At 39.7% G+C, this 19,184-nt stretch overlaps 1 protein-coding gene across 1 annotated transcript in view; it reads right to left on the bottom strand.

The window, feature by feature from the left end:
* Positions 1-18,636, bottom strand: part of Wdr75 (WD repeat domain 75) — a 28,311-nt gene extending 9,675 nt beyond the window's left edge. Inside the window, exons 1-11 of the mRNA XM_021157262.2 lie at positions 18,198-18,636; positions 14,762-14,891; positions 12,686-12,751; positions 11,747-11,837; positions 9,882-10,006; positions 8,439-8,509; positions 7,094-7,213; positions 6,285-6,373; positions 1,904-2,062; positions 912-971; positions 711-826 (exon numbers count right to left, since the gene is read on the bottom strand). Coding sequence (XP_021012921.1) covers positions 711-826; positions 912-971; positions 1,904-2,062; positions 6,285-6,373; positions 7,094-7,213; positions 8,439-8,509; positions 9,882-10,006; positions 11,747-11,837; positions 12,686-12,751; positions 14,762-14,891; positions 18,198-18,280 — 1,110 coding nt within the window. The 5' untranslated portion in view covers positions 18,281-18,636. The remainder of the gene's footprint in view (positions 1-710; positions 827-911; positions 972-1,903; positions 2,063-6,284; positions 6,374-7,093; positions 7,214-8,438; positions 8,510-9,881; positions 10,007-11,746; positions 11,838-12,685; positions 12,752-14,761; positions 14,892-18,197) is intronic.
* Positions 18,637-19,184: the final 548 nt, after the last annotated feature.

Here is a 19,184-nt window from a genome sequence, read left to right as displayed (position 1 = left end):
TTTTTTTTTTTTTTTTTTTTTAGTTTTTATTTTGAGACAGGGTTTCTCTGTGTAGCCCTGGCTGTCCTGGCTGGAACTCACTCTGTGGACCAGGCTGGCCTCGAACTCAGAAATCCGCCTGCCTCTGCCTCCCAAGTGCTGGGATTAAAGGCGCACAAAGGTAGGCGGATCTCTGAGTTCAAGGTAAGCCTAGTTTACAGAGTGAGTTCCAGGATAGTCAGAGCTACACAGAGAAATCCAGTCTCCAAAAAACCAAACAAATAAAAAAGATTGGATTTTGAGATTAGCGATGCCCAACCATATTAAGTGTAGTAAGTGCCCTTTTAGTAAATGTGGGGGTGGGGTGATGGGGAGGGTTTGACTCGTTAAGAGCAATGCAGGGCGCAAGAAAAGGGATTGCATTTTATTGCAAGAATACTGAAGTATTCTTGTTTAATCTACACTAATCTTTAATGTTTGCAAGTTAGACAGTTTATCACACAACAGTCCCAGAGTTGTCTTGTCAATCCACACATGCTCATTCCTTTATCACTGTGACTCAGAGCACATGTGTGGCTAGCATCACCTGCATTAAAGTAATCTCAGACATTATCAGCTGTGTTCAAGTACAAACGCAGTGTTAGGAGCTTCCAAAGAAACCATACAAGCTCAGTAGCACTACAAAGAACTTTCACTTGTTTTAAAGCTTAGCTTATGGATTAAAATCTTACATTGTATAACTGCTTATCACCCTGGAGAGAATAAAACTGCAGGTGACCAGGCTTTCCATTCAAAACTAAAGCTTTGGTTCTTGGGTCAACCATCAAACCAGTAGATACACTCCTATCTGCAAAAGAACCGACAGAGAGTGGTTGAAGAGCAGCAGCCAGGAGTCGGATGCAGGGTCTCCTATCCACTTGAGCCTATAGTACCTTTAACTAGGCCTTGAATTACTGCCGATGCATCAAGATTTCGGTGAATAACTGTTATCTCTGTTAAAACAGGGAGGAAAATAATTAAACATGAATAGGTCAGAATATTAAGGTAACAAGGATCAGATCTTTATGTTACTTAATGTACCACAATACAATAAAATCCAGTAAGTTCAACTAAATCAGTGTTACTAGAAAATCAAAACTACAGTTTACAAGTTAGTTGGACAATGAAAATGGGGATGTAAGTTTCTGTTAAAGTCACTAATCTTTTCTTTCAAATTATGTGTGTTCATGTCTGTCTGTGTGTATGAATATGTATGTGTATGAGAGTGCAAGTGCTTGTGGAAGCTACACAGTGTGCTGGGTTCCCAAATCTGGAGTTATGGGTGGCTGTGAGCTGCCTGGTGTAGGTGCCAGGAGCTGACTGGAGTTATGGGTGGCTGTGAGCTGCCTGGTGTAGGTGCCAGGAGCTGAGAAAGGCTCTTTGCAAGAGTAGCACATCTATCAACCTCTGAGCTCTCTGAAGCCCAGCCTAGTCTATGCTTTATAGACTGTACTCATGAACAAACTGTTAATGTACACGGTAAGCTAGGGGAGGAGAAACGCGAAGAGAAGGTTGGGGAGAACAGCAAGCACCCAGACTTCATCACAGGCTGTAGCATTCCTTCCAGCCAAAGAGCTCACAGCATTTGTGTGAAAATGTCATTACTTATGAAAGTGGGAAGGCCCACTTAAAACCCACCTTCCATTTTAAAAGGCTCTAAAAATATAACTGGCACAGCAGTAAATATACACATTTAGCTTTATGGTTTCATAAAAATAATTTTGAAAATGATAGATCTGGTAGCATCTGAGGCTAGAAAGGGGTAAAGAAAACACTACACATTAAATTTCTACTATTTTCAACTAGTTTTAGGTTTCTTTACTTCCCATTCAGAAGCTGGTGACTAACTGTTAACACCTCCTCACGATGAGAAATTTAGACTTACTGTTATCAGAGTGAGAAGTACAGAACAAATCTCCTGCAGGTGAGACAGAGATGTGCTCAATAGAAGATCCTAATCGAGGAAGAAACTCTTTGTTCTTCTCTGATCCATCTCGCCACTCCACAAGCACACACTCCCGCCCGCCACTCAGCAGACTGGTGCCTTTGCAACCAAGGAAATAAAAAACAGCAGAGTTTGAAGAAAAACAAAACAAACCACACATATAAAAAGACAAATATATTTATTACTTAAGTGATCTCTCTGGAACTTACAAAAGTGTCTTCGTATCATTTTGAACTAGTTTTATTTATTATCTTTAAGCTTTAGTTTACTTTTAATTGACATAGCTGTGCACACACACAGAGTACAATATGATGCTTACATACATATATGGTGTAACACTCAAATCATATAACTTGAACTACCACCTTAAGCATTTATCTATTCCTTGTGATGAAATAATGAAAATCTTCTTTTATATTTTCAATAGCAATAGTTATGCTACCTATTGTGCAACAGAGCAGACCAAGCCAAGAAGACCTATACATAAAATATTTGCTCATCACAAATCTGATAAGGGATTACTATTTATAAAATATAAAGAACTCAACTAATTCAAAAGCATAAACAGGGCTGGAGAGATGGCTAAGTGGTTAAAAGCACTGACTGTTCTTCCTGAGGTCCTGAGTTCAATTCCCAGCAACCACATAGTGGCTCACAGCCATCTGTGAGCTGATGCCCTCTTCTGGTGTTTCTGAAGACAGCTACAGTGTACTCATATACATTAAATAAGATAAATAAATAAATAATTGAAGAATGAACAAAAAGCAACCTTAATAGACATTTCCCAGAAGAAACAAAAATAATCAACATGTGTATGAAAAAATTCTCCACATTAGTAACTATTAGAGAAATCCACATAAACATCCAAAATGAGGCAGTGCCCCACTCCAGTCAGACTGTGACCAGGCATTCTTAGACACGGTCAATATGGAAACAATGTCTACACTGCACTTAGCAAGCTCACTCTGGTGTACATCCAAGTGAAATGATATCAGAATACTGCAGAAAGTAACTTATTTCCATCACACACCAAAACCTGGGCTCAGTAATATCAACTAGCTGTGATCAGTCCAAATAAAACAAAGGACTATTTACAACACTCCAGCGCCAGCAGCTCTGGGAAGAGATGATAGGATTTAGTAATATAAAGTTTATAATGTATATTATTAAATGCGTATGGTCATTCCTTGCCATGAGATGCCATGAGATGGGCAGAGGCCACAGTATAGAAAAGAATGAAGAGAAAGTGTAGATTAGATTAGGAGAGAACAAAGATACTATGTGAAACATACGGATAAATATACATACACCAGCATCCTAAAACCACACAGTATTTTTTTTTTTTTTGGAGGTGAGAGAAAAGAGGATAAAGAAGGTAAATAAATAGCTACAGTTAAATCTCCGTCTTTCTCTTTTATCTCAATCCTTAGGTCACACTCTTGTAGACACCAGGCACTGTTCCACAAATCCAAAGCTTCATTAGGCTGAATCTACTTTCTACTTCCTAGGCTCTAAGACCTAACCCTAAGTATACCTACAAGCATCCAGAACACACAGGGCTAATGAAGATCTGTCCAATTAAGTCTCCAGGAAGAAGGAGTGAAAGACAAATCACTTTCCTGTCTTCCTTTGAAGGCATTATCTTCCCTACCACTCCCAGGTGCTTTAACATGCCCAGGATTCCAGGATCCCAGGATCCTAGGAGTTTGGTCACACCAGGATCTCAGGATCCCAGGATTCCAGAATCCCAGGATCACAGAGACAGCTGAACTCTGAGGAGTTCTAACACAATCAGGATCACAGGAAGGACAGGCTCCAGTCAGATATAGTAAGAGCAGGTAGATAATCAGATGGTGGGAGGCAAGCGAAAGAATATAAGCAACAGAAACAAATGATACTTAGCATCATCAGAACCCAAATCTCCCACTATAGCAAGTCCTGGATATACCACCACACGGGAAAAGCAATATTCAGATCTAAAATCACTTCTCATGATGGTGATAGAGGACATTAAGAAGGACATAAATAACTCCTTTAAAGAAATACAGGAGAACATAGGTAACAGCTAGAAGCCTTTAAAAAGGAAACACAAAAATCCCTTAAAGAATTACAGGAAATCAAACAGGCGAATAAAATGAGTACCATTCAATATCTAAAAATAGAAATAGAAACAATAAAGAAATCACAAAGGGAGACAACCCTGGAGTTAGAAAACCCAGAAAAAGGATCAGGAGTCACAGATGCAAACATCACCAACAGAATACAAGAGATAGAGAATCTCAGGTACAGAAGATACTATAGAAACAGTGACACAACACTCAAACAAAATGCAAAATGCAAAAAGATCCTAACCTAAAACATCCAAGAAACCCAGGACACACAAACCTAAGGATAATAGGTATAGAAGAGAGCAAAGATTCCCAACTTAAAGGGCCCAGTAAATATCTTCAACAAAATTATAGAAGAAAACTTCCCTAACCTAAAGAGATGCCCATGAACATACAAAAAGCCTACAGAACTCCAAATAGATGTAACCGGAAAAAAATTCCTCCCATCACATAATAATTAAAACACTAAATGGACAAAACAAAGAAAGAATATTCAAAGCAGTAAGGGAAAAACATCAAGTTACATATAAAGGCAGACCCATCAAAATTACACCAGACTTCTCACCAGAGTCTATGAAAGCCAGAAGACCCTGGGAAGATGTCATACAGACCCTAAGAGAACACAAATGCCAGCCCAGGCTACTATACCCAGCAAAACTTTCAATTACTATTGACTGAGAAAACAAGATATTCCAAGACAAAACCAAATTTACACAATATCTTTCCATAAATCCAGCCCTACAAAGGATAACAGATGGAAAACGCCAATAAAAGGATTTGGGAAACTACACCCTAGAAAAAACAAGAAAATAATCTTTCAACAAACCTAAACAATATATCCACAAAAAGATAATTCCACCTCTAACAACAAAAATAATAGTAAGTAACAACCACTGTTCCTTAATATCTCTTAACATCAATGGACTCAATTCCCCAATAAAAAGACATAGACTAATAGACTGGAATTGTAAACAGGACCCAGCATTTTGCTGCATACAGGAAATGCACCTCAGTGACAAAGACAGACACTACCTCAGAGTAAAAGGTTGGAAAACAATTTTCCAAGCAAATGGTCCCAAGAAACAAGCTGGTGTAGCCATTCTAATATCGAATAAAACCGACTTTCAACCAACCAAAAGTTATCAAAAAGGATAAGGAAGGACATTTCATACTGGTCAAAGGAAAAATCTACCAAGATCAACTCTCAATTCTGAACATCTATGCTCCAAATGCAAGGGCACCCACATTCATAAAAGAAACTCTACTAAAGCTCAAAGCACACATTGTACCCCACACAATAATAGTGGGAGACTTCCAACACCCCATTCTCAGCAATGGACAAATCATGGAAACAGAAACTAAGCAGAGGCACAGTGAAACTAACAGAAGTTACGGACCAAATGGATTTAACAGCTATCTGTAGAACATTTCATCCTAAATCAAAAGAATATACCTTCTTTTCAGCACCCCATGGTACCTTCTTCAATATTGACCATATAATCACAAAACAGGCCTCAACAGATACAAGAGGACTAAAATATTTCCATGCACTCTATCAGATTATCACAAACAAAGGCTGGTCTTAAATACCAACAAAAACCAAAACCAACACACATATATGTGGAAGCTGAACAATGCTCTACTCAATGATAACTTGGTCAAGGAAGAAAAAAAGTAAGTAAAGGCTTTTTAGAATCTAATGAAAATGAAGACACAGCATACTAAAACTTATGGGTCACAACGAAAGCAGTGGTAAGAGGAAAACTCATAGCTCTGAGTGCCTCCAAAAAGAAACTGGAGAGAGCTTACACTAGCATACCTGAAAGCTGTAGAACAAAAAGAAACAAATGCACCCAAGAAGAGTAGATGGCAGGAAATAAACTCAAGGCTGAAATCAACCAATTAGAAACAAAAAGAAGTATACAAAAAACCAACAAAACCAGGAGCTGGTTCTCTGCTTGTGGACGTTGTACATCGTGGTGCGGAGCCTAGTGCGCACCACGATGTACAACGTCCACAAGCAGAAACCCTTAGACAGACTAACCAGAGGGCATTTGATAGTATCCAAATTAATAAAATCAGAAATAGAAAGGGAGACATATCAATGAAATATATCTTAAAATAATTATTCTGTCTGTTGACTATTAACAGCTGAAAATATTCAAATCATGTTCTATATATAAAAAAAGAAAAGAAAAGAAAGAAGCACTCACCTGTTACTGTGAACGCCAAATCCATAACCATGTCATGGTGCCAATGCAAAGATGTGTATGTGTACTTCTGATCACTGTCAAAGTTCCTCCTGTTGGAGAAAACAAAATGCTCTTTAAGACGGTTTCCCTCATGTCATAGATCCTGATTACAGTTTCTCCTCCTCCACTCCCAGCTCCCCTACCATTCAGACCTATTCCCTTTCTGTCCGATTCGAAAACTGGCTTCTGAGACAGTAATAAAATAAAATATAGTATGATAAAATAGAAACTAAACATCAGAATTGGACAAAACAAACAAACAGAAAAGAGCCCCCCTGAGAGGTTATTTGATGGAGACATCTCATTAAGATTAGAAAACAAACTCTTAACTTCAGGTACCAAATGGGAAACAATGGCATGCTAAATGCAATAAACCAGTCCCAAGTGTTTTGGCATCAATATTTAAAAATAGTTTGTTCTTGGTAACCAGATGAACTTCTATAAGTAAAGTTATCACGGCACTCACTGTACCACACACTAGATAGTCAGCACTGTCTCAGTTTCCTGTTTTAGTTAAAAGGCAGGGAACAAGGTTCTCTTCAATAAAGTGATTCCAGTGACATGGAGTGCTTCTCTCTCTTCAGAAGCTTAAGGTTAGCAATCCTACATGGCAGTGTGATGGAGGAGCCCAATGCCAGGAAAGGGAAGGTGGCAGCAGAGCAGTGATGTGCCATACTCTCTTTTTTTGGGCCCAGAGATAGTGCTGCCCTGAGGATGAGTGTGAAGCAGTGTATATACACGTGATCCCAGGTTTTCTGGAGTTGACTGACCAAAGGCGGATTTTGCCGTCCATGTGACCAGATGCAATGCAATCTTCCTTTGGGTGGCAGGCTACACATGTGAACTTGTTCTTCGCATTCTTCTTGGTTTTTGTTGATGGTAAAGTAAAACTAGGAACAAGACAAACAACAACTTTCCCTTGGTTATTCTGTTTGGTAAACATTTACAAATGTCCAGTATAAGCTTCATGTGACCCAGGTCTTATCACAAGAACTTGCCAATGCATTCTGATTTAAGTAAAGAAGACAGTCCTTTTAGTACCTTTTCCTGGCCGGTGGACAGAAAATTTCTCTCTGAACCAAAATCTTAGTATTAAGCTTATGGCCATGTGTAGTAAATTCGAACAGAAACGACTGACTTTATGTGTCCTAATGGGACAAATTCAGAGGGATAAATCCATTTGCTATGTCTAGGTTGGTTGATATTCTACTCCTGAAGAAGTGAGGATTTTTGTATATCATAAACAAAGCAATGGTAATCTCAGAAGTGTAGCTGCGAAAATGACAGTGTCTACGAGATTGATTATACAATTCTCAGCTCATCTAAATATGCATGTTATTCATCCTTCAAAACTCAGTAAGATAGCATCTCCATTTAAACCTATTATTTTGAAGTTCATGATGGATGAAATGGGCTAAATGTTTTTTAAGTTCATGCTGGTGATTTTTGTGAACTTCATCCAATCTAGGGTCACCTGGGAAGGAGAAACCTTACAGGGACAATGGCTCCAGACTGACCTGTTGTTAAGAGTGTGGGGCACTTTTTGATTGAGATTGATGTGGAAGGGCGTAGCCCACTAGAGTGATGTTATTTCTGGGCAGTTAGCTGGGTCTGGGAGTTATACAAAAGCAGCTGAGTGAGGAGGCATAGAGAGCAAGCAACACTCATGGCCTCTGTTTTATGTCCTGCCCTGAGTTCGTACTCTAACTTCCCTTTATGACAGACAATGAAATTGAGATGTTAGCCAAATAAACCCCTTTCTCCCCAAGCTGCTTTTGGTCATGGTATCTTAACATAGCAATAGAAAACAAACTGGAACAAAGCCCCAGTATCCTAATGCCTAGATTGGTTGCTAAAGTCAATGAGAATCACCAGGCCAAGCTTTTCCAATCTAAACTCATTTATTACACCAAGCACACAGTTGATTGTATTGTATGCATGAGGTTTGGGGATAGAGAAGACTCTCGAGCTAGGGTGCCCCTACCCTACCTCATGAATTAAAATGTGTGAACCTCTACAGGATGGCCCACTTTTTGAAAGAAGACACCAGGTTTGGACAACACTGTAACAAGTTCTCCAGTAAATATAGCAAAGCCAAGAAAAGGGAATTCTTACTTGCATGTTTTTTTCTTTTTGAAAAAATAAACAGATAAGTAAAAGTCCCGGACTGCAGCAACATATTCTCCCTGGTGGTTTAAGCAGAAGGTAACATTAAAAAAAAAAAAAAAAATCTCAAGATTGTATTACTACAAAATGACTCTTTAGAATTCAATCCTAAATTCTATAACTATATATTTAAGCGTAGTGGTTTACATATTTTCCCATTAGGCATACATACAATACCATGCCATGTTTGACTATATCTATATAACTGATGCCAAAATCCAGACCTAGAAACCTCTCCACCCCAGAATGCGCACTCCCTACTTAGTCACTCCTCAATGCCCCAGTCACACCAGTAACTGCCACTTTATCATCATAGCTTATTTCAATCTGTACACTCCAACTGTAGCTCAACACATTCTTCTGAAATCTACCTACACCATTAGGTGTATTGTTACTTTCTTCTCACTGGTGAGCGGCATCCAGCTGAGTAAATCCACCACAGTTCTGGTGACTGGCTGGTTGACTGGGTATCAGCTTGTTTCAGGGCTATGGGAAACAATCATTACTCCTACACTTAGCATTTTGCTATCATGCTCTGTCTTTCCAGGCCCAGGGAATTTAACTTTGCTCCTCATCTTGACACCATTAGTAATTCTGGTGGAGGCGAAGTGAATTCTAACTATGATTTTACCCACTGTGGTAATCAGTAAGACTAAGTATGACAATGACAATGACAGTGATGAAGCCATCCATCTTCTCTACTCTGAGGAACTAACCCTGTCCTAAAGAATGATACAATGACTGAAAAAACTCCAAGGCTATGCAATAGGTCTTCTGGTGGCTTTTGACTTTACTAAGGCATTAACAGGTAGCAAAATAATGGTACAAATGCCACAAAGTATATGTCAAAAACATGTTAATATTCATATGTGCTGCAATATTAAGTTGAAAAGAGGAAAAAGATGACAATATTTCTGATTCTACTTCTTTTGGGAACTGTTGTCTTCAATGTGATCAAGAAAAAAAAAGTCTATAAGAGCCTTTAAATATTGTCATTGGTGAGACAACATTTTCTTTACTCATATTTTCTGTGATACCTGAATTTCCTATGATGGGAAATTCTCACTATAGATACATAGCCCATATTTTCTAAAGATACACAACACAGCCTAAAGTGGAACAATGTCAGTGCTTTATATGAAACAAGGAAAGAAATAAGTTCAAATACATTGTTATTTCGGGGAAAACTGTAAAAGAGCAAAGGACAGAATATATGACATAAGGATGGTGCTAAAACTGTGCATACCATAATCCAGGAGAGCTTGCTAAGACAGTGTCACAGTGTTTTAGTTACTAACAAAAGTGCACTAATGCACTGGACATCAGTGTTGAGGGAGAAACTTTCAGGGAATAGATTTCACATATAAACAGAAACCAACAGAACAAACGTACCTCATTTCCAAAGGCAATGCACTTGGGGGACCTGTTTATGTAATCCAAAACAAAGGTGAGCTCTCTAGCTTCCACGTCCTGGCTTGTTGATTTGGGCAGCTTCACTGATACCAGCTGAAATACATCTGGCCAGAGGAAGTCATTTCTTACAAAGTTTCTCTAAAGCTTATACACTTAGTCATTTGAAACAGTTATATGCACACTCAAATGACAAGACTGCAACTGTAGGATATTTTGAACAAACTGTGTAAAGGGAGCCAAGTACAGGCCCTCTGTGCTCTCAACTGCTGAGCCATTACTCCAGTCCCTGAACTCTTCATTTGATTGGAGTCTAAATCCATAACTGCTGGATACTCCTGACTCTCTGTAGAAATAGAAAACTTACACAGGAGTGTTTTATGTTCCAAAGTACTCAGCTGCAGTTTAAAGTGGATCTATGTGGGAACACACCTTTAATCCCAGCAGGGTCAGGGTTAGGGCTGAAGGGAGAGGCAGAGGCAGAGGAAGGAAATTCTCTGTGAGTTTGAAGTCAGCCTGGTCTACACAGTGAATTCCAGGATAGGCACAATTATAAAACTATAAAGAACTGTCTCAAAAAAAATCCCAATAAATAAAAATAAAATGGGACTGAAAAATGAATATAGTATTGGTGAGTTAAGCAGCCAAAGGAATGAAGCCACATGAGAGCTTTCTAAACTGTGTGGCTAGGGAGATCGCTCATTAGTGCTTCCATGAACTCATGAAAACCTGAGTTTGCTGCAATTTCAAAAGCCAGCACAACAACAGGTGTCCAGACAGGAGGATCCCTGGGACTTGGGGGCTGCTAGTTTAGCTCAATCACCAGACTACAGGTGAAGAGAAAGAATATGTCTCAAAAATTAAGTGGAGAGATAAAGGAAGACATTTGGAGTGGACTTCTTGACTCTACATACATAACTGTATGTACATACATGTATGTAAGTTAGCTATGGCTTATTATATATAACACTGACAGATGGGCACATAAAATAGGCACATAAATCAAATGTTACTAATATTCAACCATATGTGATTCTAAAGCAATTCTTTGGTGTACATACAGTTATACCATTTAGTAAAAAATGAAAGCAATTTTAATACTATAGATTTGCATGTGCTTGTATATTTGTACATAAAGGATTAAATTTTGGGCAGTTCAGCTGACTGTCTATAGTCACTATCTTAAAGCTTCTTTGAACTTTTAATTGCAATACAACTGTATCTTATGGGGAGTAGTCCTCTTGAATCCCAGCATTAAAAACTTTCTTTGGGTAACTTCATGTCGGTATTCTGTTATACCAAATTCTATGATGGAGAAAAACTATCTGTAATTGCTGGCAATGTTGTAAACATTCCTGTAAACCTGATATGTGATAGTTTCGATGCTAGTAAACAGAGTAACAATTTAGCTACACTACTGGTTCTTTATATCAGTTTTTATCTAAATTATTTGATATGAGTCAAGATCAACAAATAAAGGGACTGCGATGCTTATTATTAAGGGCTGGAGAGCTGGCTCAGCCATTAAAAGTTAGGCTCCCAATGAAAAAAATATAAGACTAACATATTAAAATTCAGCAGACAGACAAATCCTTGCCTGGATTTAACACTGAAGCTCTGAGCCCATTATAACCGCTCCCCCCCCCCCCCCCCCGCCCCATTCATTAAACACTGAAGACCTCAGAACTAAAAAGCCTCAGCAAAGGATAATGACAGCAATTTACATGACAATTCAAAAACTGCCAGCTTGATATTAAAACTAGTGTCGAGACCCTTGTAATTTTGAGAAAGTGTAAAGATCCATTTGATATCCCACAAAAATACAAATGAAGCGCATTATGCTGTACCTGGCTCTTCTTTACTTATTGTAAGGAAGACGGAATCTTCCGCATGGGGAGGAATAAAGAAGGCGTGGAGTTTAGGTCCAATAGTGAAAGTCTGAAAGAGATAATGAGTCACTCCATGCAGTATCCAGCTCCTCCAGCAGAACACAGAACTCATGGTGCAATTTAAGGATTTCTTACTGATGTTTCGTACCTCAAGAGAGTACCTGTCTATAGAGGCCATGTACACTATTTGATGATTTATCTTTTATATACCTTCCTGGCTTTTCAATGATTGCAACCTATAATAATTTTATCGAATATCAGGTTATATAGATTTTTCCCACTATAATTTAAGGACTACATAACAAGATCTTTCAATGATATAATTTAAATATAACAAGATATTTCAAAGATGTAAATTCTTATAGAAAAAAAGTACTGTAATTTTTGTTTTCCTCTCATCGACTGCACATATAAAAATCTGTCTAAATTGTACTCATTACTGCACTCAATGTGAATTTTAGCAAGGGGGAAAAAAAAATCACTCTACTTGTTTAAATTTACACTGCTAAAATTAATAGGATGAATCACCTCCTCATGGTAATTGGTATTTCTTTTTCTGTCATGTCAATTCCTAGCTTACTTTCGACTCCACCAGTCCTCCCTGAAAATGCTGGGACAGCAGCCAGGGCCGCACACAGACACTCCACCACGGAGCTACCCCTACAGTGCCCATGCTTATTTATCTCCCATCCTGTGAGCCTAACTAGTTGTTTCTTATTGGTGAGTAAAATACTTTCTCTCAGTGCTTATCAGTCTTCTTTTTATGGTAGGATCTTGAAATTTTTATATAGTTCAAATTATGCATTTTAAAAAAATAGTGTTAGGTTTCTTAATTTGTTCAGTAAGTCTCTTAAAGATTAGGCTTTACAGAAGAGAACTAAAGAGCAATACACATACCTTTATCAGAATGCCATCAACATAGTCCCACAGTTTAATTGTGCCATCAAAGGAACAAGAGTAGAGCTGCAGGGTAAAACCATACAAGACAGATTAAACACCATTCCAATGAGATCCAATGACAGTGGAAGGCAGAAAGGACTGGGTCCTGTTTGTTGTGCATTATCTCATGGTTGGCGCTGAAGAGGTAGTCAAATTTATAAAAGTTGAATATCTCTATTTAAAATTTAAATGCAAAGCTTTGTGAGCCCCAAAATGATACTCAAAAAGTATCCGATTCAGATTGCACAGTAAAACAAATAAATATTCCCCCAAACATGAAACAACTTCTGCCCAAAGTATTTGAAATAAAGGAAACCAAGCAGTGGTTTCTGCAAAATCATGTAATTAAAACAATCTAACAGTTTCAGCTTTTAAACAGAAAGGAGGAGGTGGGAATCAACACTCTACTCCACAGTGGGATATGGTAGGGAGCTGAGTGAAGAGCACTCAAGAATTCGCTCTCGTTTATCCAAAGCCCAATTCCTTTTCACTGGTGTCACTGCACTCATCTTACCTAAGCATTAAAAGAAGTTCCTGAAATGACGAGAACACTCCTCTGTTTAAACTCAATCCATTAAGGACCAATTCTTTAAACAAACACAGAAGGAATTCTTGCACACTGAGACTCTATGGCAACTCCATGGTGCTGAGTTCCAGGACTCTCACTCAGTCTTTGCTGTACATCACTACAGAAGGCTTGACAGTGTTAGAACACTAGTCTGTGGACCATTCTTGGTGAGCACAGACCTTAGTAACACAAAGGATTATGTCTGTTAAAAATGCTTAGCTTTACTTCGGCTTCACAGATTTGTTGAGAAAATAACTTGTTTATAAGGTTTATAAATAATTTTAATTTGAAAAAAAAGGGCCACTTTAACATTTTTTGTGATCTGAGTCATGAATTCATGGATTAAAAATAAAAAGAATTTGAGTAAAACAATATTATCTTCTCAAGCAAAATAATTCTCTTAGGTAGAAAATAAAGCCAGATATTTTATCCAAGACTCATACATAAGGATTAACAAAACAGTTAAAAATGTAAGTATTGTCAAAATGGAGACCTCTCAGGTTCACACAATTGTTATCCTGCAACCTCACCCCAACCTGCTGATAAGACTGCTCATCTGTACGTGGCCTTACAGACAGCACTAATTGGATTTTCTCTTAAGAGAGAGGGGGGGGTGGGGGTGGGGGAAGAGAATACAGTTGGTGTATCTGGAAAGGAGAGTGGATCTGGGGGAGAGGGATGCATATGATCAAATATAACATATGAAGTTCTCAAAAAATTAATCAAATATTTTAAAAATACTCCTGACTTTAAGAGAAAACGTATACAATGTGTATATATGGTTTTTTGTCTACCAACAAAGGTTATAACACATACTTAATAAATATGACTTTAACTGAAGAACACTTTTTTCATTAAAAGCCTGCAAAGGATAAATATGTAATACAGGAATAAAAAATATAACTGGATCATACGGAAGAGTTATTTGACTCTGATTTTTAAGAGCAGATCTTGGAGAACTTAGGAGAGAAAACAGGAGTGTTATTTTATGCCCTATGTCTTTTATGGCACAGTTATGGTGGCAATGTCAATCTTTTCAAAACCAAGCAATAGCCTCCATGTTGCTATGACTAACACAGGAAATAGGAACTCATTAAAACTTATAGCAAGAGCAAAATATTGAATTACCTTGAATTTTTTTAAAAATTGGAAAGTAAGGGCACATGTTTGGATAGTCACAATGCCACTGCAATGGATCAAGAATCCATTTAACTGCACCTATATTTCAGAACCTCATATAGATAAAAACAACCTTACCAAGTAACAGTTATTAGCATCATGCAGGTGAAATGGTTCACAGAATATCCCATGGGCAGTGTAGTTCTAGGCTATGGACCTCTTTCCACTCTCAGAAAACTGAAAAAATACCCTGAATAGGAAAACCTACAGATGGACCCACTGCAAATTTAACCTAATTGTTTCTGCTAACAGTAAAAATGGACACATGTACAATTACAAGCTGGCACCTGTAGATGGTTGCTGGGGTTGATGAGAATTCCAGACACCAGATCTGTGTGCCCATGCAGAATGTGCACACACTCTTCTGTGGCTGTGCTATAGACCTTGACAAAGTCTCCCGAGACACAGAAGATATACCTGTAAAAGAGAGAGCGAGAGAGAGATCTAAGTCTCACACGCTATACAGATAGTATAATCGTTTTATGGCCTGTTATGAAGATAACAATATGCAGATACCCTTCAATATAGCTTAAGAGTTGTATATTCAGGCTGGAGAGATGGCCCAGTGGTTAGGAGAACTGACTGCTCTTCCAGAGGTCCTGAGTTCAATTCTCAGCAACCACATGGTGGCTCACAACCATCTGTAATGGGATCTGATGTCCTCTTCTGGTGTGTCTGAAGACAGCTACAGTATACTCACATACATGAAATAAATAAATCTTAAAACTTTAAAGAAAAAAAAAAGAATTGCGTATTCAAGTATATATATATATATATATATATATATATATATATATATATATGTATATATAGTCAACCCTATGAGGATATGAGACGAGGATATGATATGTTCTACTAATGCAGAAAAGACTATGAGATGACACAGCATTATTCTGCAAACAGCCCAATTCTCCCTTGCTAACTGGAGACATCAGCTCACAAATGCTGAGTAAAAGGTTGTGCTCTCAATGGTGAGGTCCAGGTCACTCCTGTATATATATCCATCTTCTAACTGCTGAAGTACTAATTTTGCCTATATCATCTTACAGTTCTGGCTTTTTCCCACAAACCTGATGCTCCTTCATTATCAAAGTGGTTACATTCGTAACAGAACTTACCTAAGAAAAGCTCAGAAAAGAATTTCACACTTTTCTCACTGTGAAAGGCTCAGATCACTGAGAACCCCAGTCAGACTATTCTCTGTGCTGCCAAAGCAACCTGCACATGACTTTATCCTAAGAAATACGATGCCAACCAGGGTTGCTACAGCCTGTCTTATTCAATCAATGATACTGGGTTGCTTATCTGTGCACACCTTTGCAGCCAGAATGTGGTTTATAACTGACGGTATGCCTAAGATACATTGGCTCTATGTGTAAAAAGCTCAAGAAAGCAATCACTGCAAAGCACCTGTAGTGTTTGGTATTCTTCATGACTTGACCCATGATCCTGAGTACTTTAGTTAAGAGGCTAAAAATCTGTAGCCTGGACCATTCCTAAGGAGTTCTTAGCTTCCATGAGTGGTTAACACACTTGGGTTTTATATTCATACTATGTTAACTCTACAAAACTTGACTTTAACTCACCTCAAATAAGATTAAAAACAAAAAAATAAACAAAAACAAACAAACAAACATAAAAACCAAATGTTTTTTGTTTTTTTTTTTTGACTAAACAGTAAAACACATTTCTCTAGTTGGGCCTGATGACACAGGCCTGTAACTTCACCCTCTTATGAACTTATGAAGCTGAGGCAGGAGCATCACAGACTCCCTGGACTACATAGCAAGTTCAAAACCAACCTGAGCAACCCAGTGAGACTCCTCCCCAATGAAAATAAACAAAAGAATGGGTACCCATAAAGGGTGGAACAGGTGCTGGGAAGCAGGTCTCAGTGGTAGAGTGCTTGTCTAGTATGTGCAAGGTCCAATAGTCACAACATTAAGTGAAAACAAAAACAAAGCAAGTCAACCTACCCTTTTGGATACTACTGTGTACCTATAAGGGAGGCCATTCATAGAACAACCAATAGACAACCTTCTCGGCTTAGCCTAATGTGGGTGTTTAAAGGAAAATGGAATGGTCCCCACAGGCTCAGAAGTTTGAAGGTTTTGGCCCCAAGTGGCACAATTATTCCTGAAGGATTAGGAGGCAGACCCTTGTTGGAAGAGGTGTGCCACTGGGGCCAGGCTTGAAGGCTTCAAAAGCCTAATCCATTCTCAGCTGTCTACATAGGGATGTCTTCTGTACTGCTCCAGCACCATGCCTGCCACACACACCCCACCCCCCAATCATGCTCTCCACTGCGATGGTCATGGATTCTAACCTCTGCAATTGTGAACCCCAAATTAAACATTTTGTTTATAAGTTCCTTTGGTCCCAGTATTTTCTAATGGCAATAGAAAAGCATATAACAGATAGTAGCCCTCTGCAATCTTCATCTTTCTCACTATGACATAAAAAAGTCTTAAAAGCACGTAGGCTTTCAAACATCTACTCTGACTTTTCTATTCCTCACCACACAGTGAATTTCTTGTCTTGATTTTGTCAGCTCAGCTAGTTAAAGATCAAACCGTTGGCCAAAGCTTTTAAAAAAATCCTATCAGACTTGGAAAATGAGATGGACCAAACACCTCATTTAACAGACAAGGCGATGCAAAGTTCAATGCAGGGTAAAAATGGGTATAAGGATGAATTTGAAGGGGCAGAACTGTGACAACTCCTCTATGCCCATTTTATCCCTTTAATTCATAAAACAACTTCAACAAACCCCCTATACTGGTAAGTATACTGGCAGGGTATTGCGAGAGAGTACACCTTCCACAAATACCTTTCTAAAATAGAAAGGGGTTTTTACTATTTGCGGTTCACAGTTGCAGAGGTTAGAATCCATGACCATCACAGTGGAGCCCATGATGGGTGGGTGTGTGTGTGTGAGAGAGAGGCATGGTGCTGGAGCAGTACAGGAGACATCCCTGTGCAGAGAGCTGAGAATGGTTAGGCTTTTGAAGCCTTCAAGCCTGCCCCAGTGGCACACCTCCTCCAAGGAGGATCTGCCTCCTAATCCTTCAGGAATAATTGCTCCTCTTGGGGATCAAGCATTCAAACTACTGAGCCTAAGTATCTCTACATCCAGAGTGCTCTGAAAAACTAGCCCTACTACACACCTCTTCTAAATGATACAACGTAGCAGCAACAAATCCAGCTGACAAGCAGCGAACTGAAAGCCACTGTTGTAAAAGTTGTGTGCACATAGACACGTTCTCCTACAGACCTAACATCGGTTTTTATGTAAAACTCAAAAAGAAAAAGGGGGAAAAAGGAGCCTGGTAATTATGATGTTTTTCTGCGGGAAAAGGCGGAATCATTAATGATTTAGAAGTCCAAAACGTTCCACACGTGAACATTAGTCTGCATGAGCAGACCGGTGCACATACAGAGAGGGACCATTTTCCAACCGAGCGGCTCCTAGTCCCTTGTAGACACCTGACCTGCCCCTGCAACCCCCAACCTTCCCGCAGGTGGAGTCCGGGGTGCAAGGCACACAGACGCAGCAGCAAAGCCGGGCGCGGCTCCGGGTCGGTCCATGCGCCGCACAGCGCCGCGGACTCCAGGCTCGCAGTCCGACCTTGGGCCGCGCGGCGCGGCGCGGCGCCGCACCGGACAGTCCCCTCCCCGGCCCGCGGTGCCCGGAGCCCTGTTGGCCCGCAGCCTACTCCATACTTGGAATCCACGGAGAACACGGCCCTCCTGAAGTTCAGCCGGCTGCCGCCGCAGCGAACCACGCGGACTCCTTCTTCTACCATCTTCACGCAGGCGCAGGAAGCACGGAGCACCGGCCCGATTACGAACTTCCTTTATAGGCCGACTGGCCTGGCCCTATTCTTCCGCCCGCGGCCCGTCTGGGCCTCTCTAGCTCGGAGACTCTATGGTCGGCTCTATGCCTACGCCGCCATCTTTAGTTTGGGCAGGGTCAAATTAAAACCCTTGTAGAAGGAGTAAAGCCCAACAGCCACGCACAAAATTAAATCATACCAGATGCCGCTACGGCTATTCGATACAGAAGAGAGTTTTCTCTTCGGCCTCTTTTACCCGACTCTAAAGGTTCCGCCAGAAGCGGAAGTAAACATCCTTCCTCCTACTGAAGCCGTTGCCTTTTCTGTCACGGTGATTGAGCGACAGCAAGATGACGCAGTCACCCTACTCCTATTCCACCCCCTCCGTTGCCTTTTTTGGAAAGGGGCGGGGTTCAAAGAGCGTCTTACAATGCTAACTAAAGTGGGGCCCTTTAGCTCTTTGTGGCGGTTCTATGAGCATCGCTAAGTTCCTGTAGCATCTACGCCACACTTGCCAATGCAGTTTCGACTCCAGAATAAAAGTACACCTTGGTGTCAGGGCTCCTGCAGTGTTGTCCGGTTTGCTCCGGTTGTTCAGTTTCTGTTGTTCAGAAGCCCTGACTTCTGAGGATGTTGATTCTTAACACTTTATATATGTTGTATTCGAGGTTGCTGCATATCTATGTTGAACTGTTCGTTTGTCAATATTTTCCTTTGTGCTGGCTCTTAAAGGGCATCTGATATCTTAACCCTAACAGGAGCAGATTCTTGATACATTTGAAATTCACCATAAATTTATGCTGGTTCATGGCAGGAAAAATATCGAGAGAGAGAGAGAGAGAGAGAGAGAGAGAGAGAGAGAGAGAGAGAGAGA

The sequence above is a fragment of the Mus caroli genome, chromosome 1 (genome assembly GCF_900094665.2).
Source record: "Mus caroli chromosome 1, CAROLI_EIJ_v1.1, whole genome shotgun sequence".
NCBI lineage: Eukaryota > Metazoa > Chordata > Mammalia > Rodentia > Muridae > Mus > Mus caroli.
This window is presented reverse-complemented; position numbering and strand designations above follow the sequence as displayed.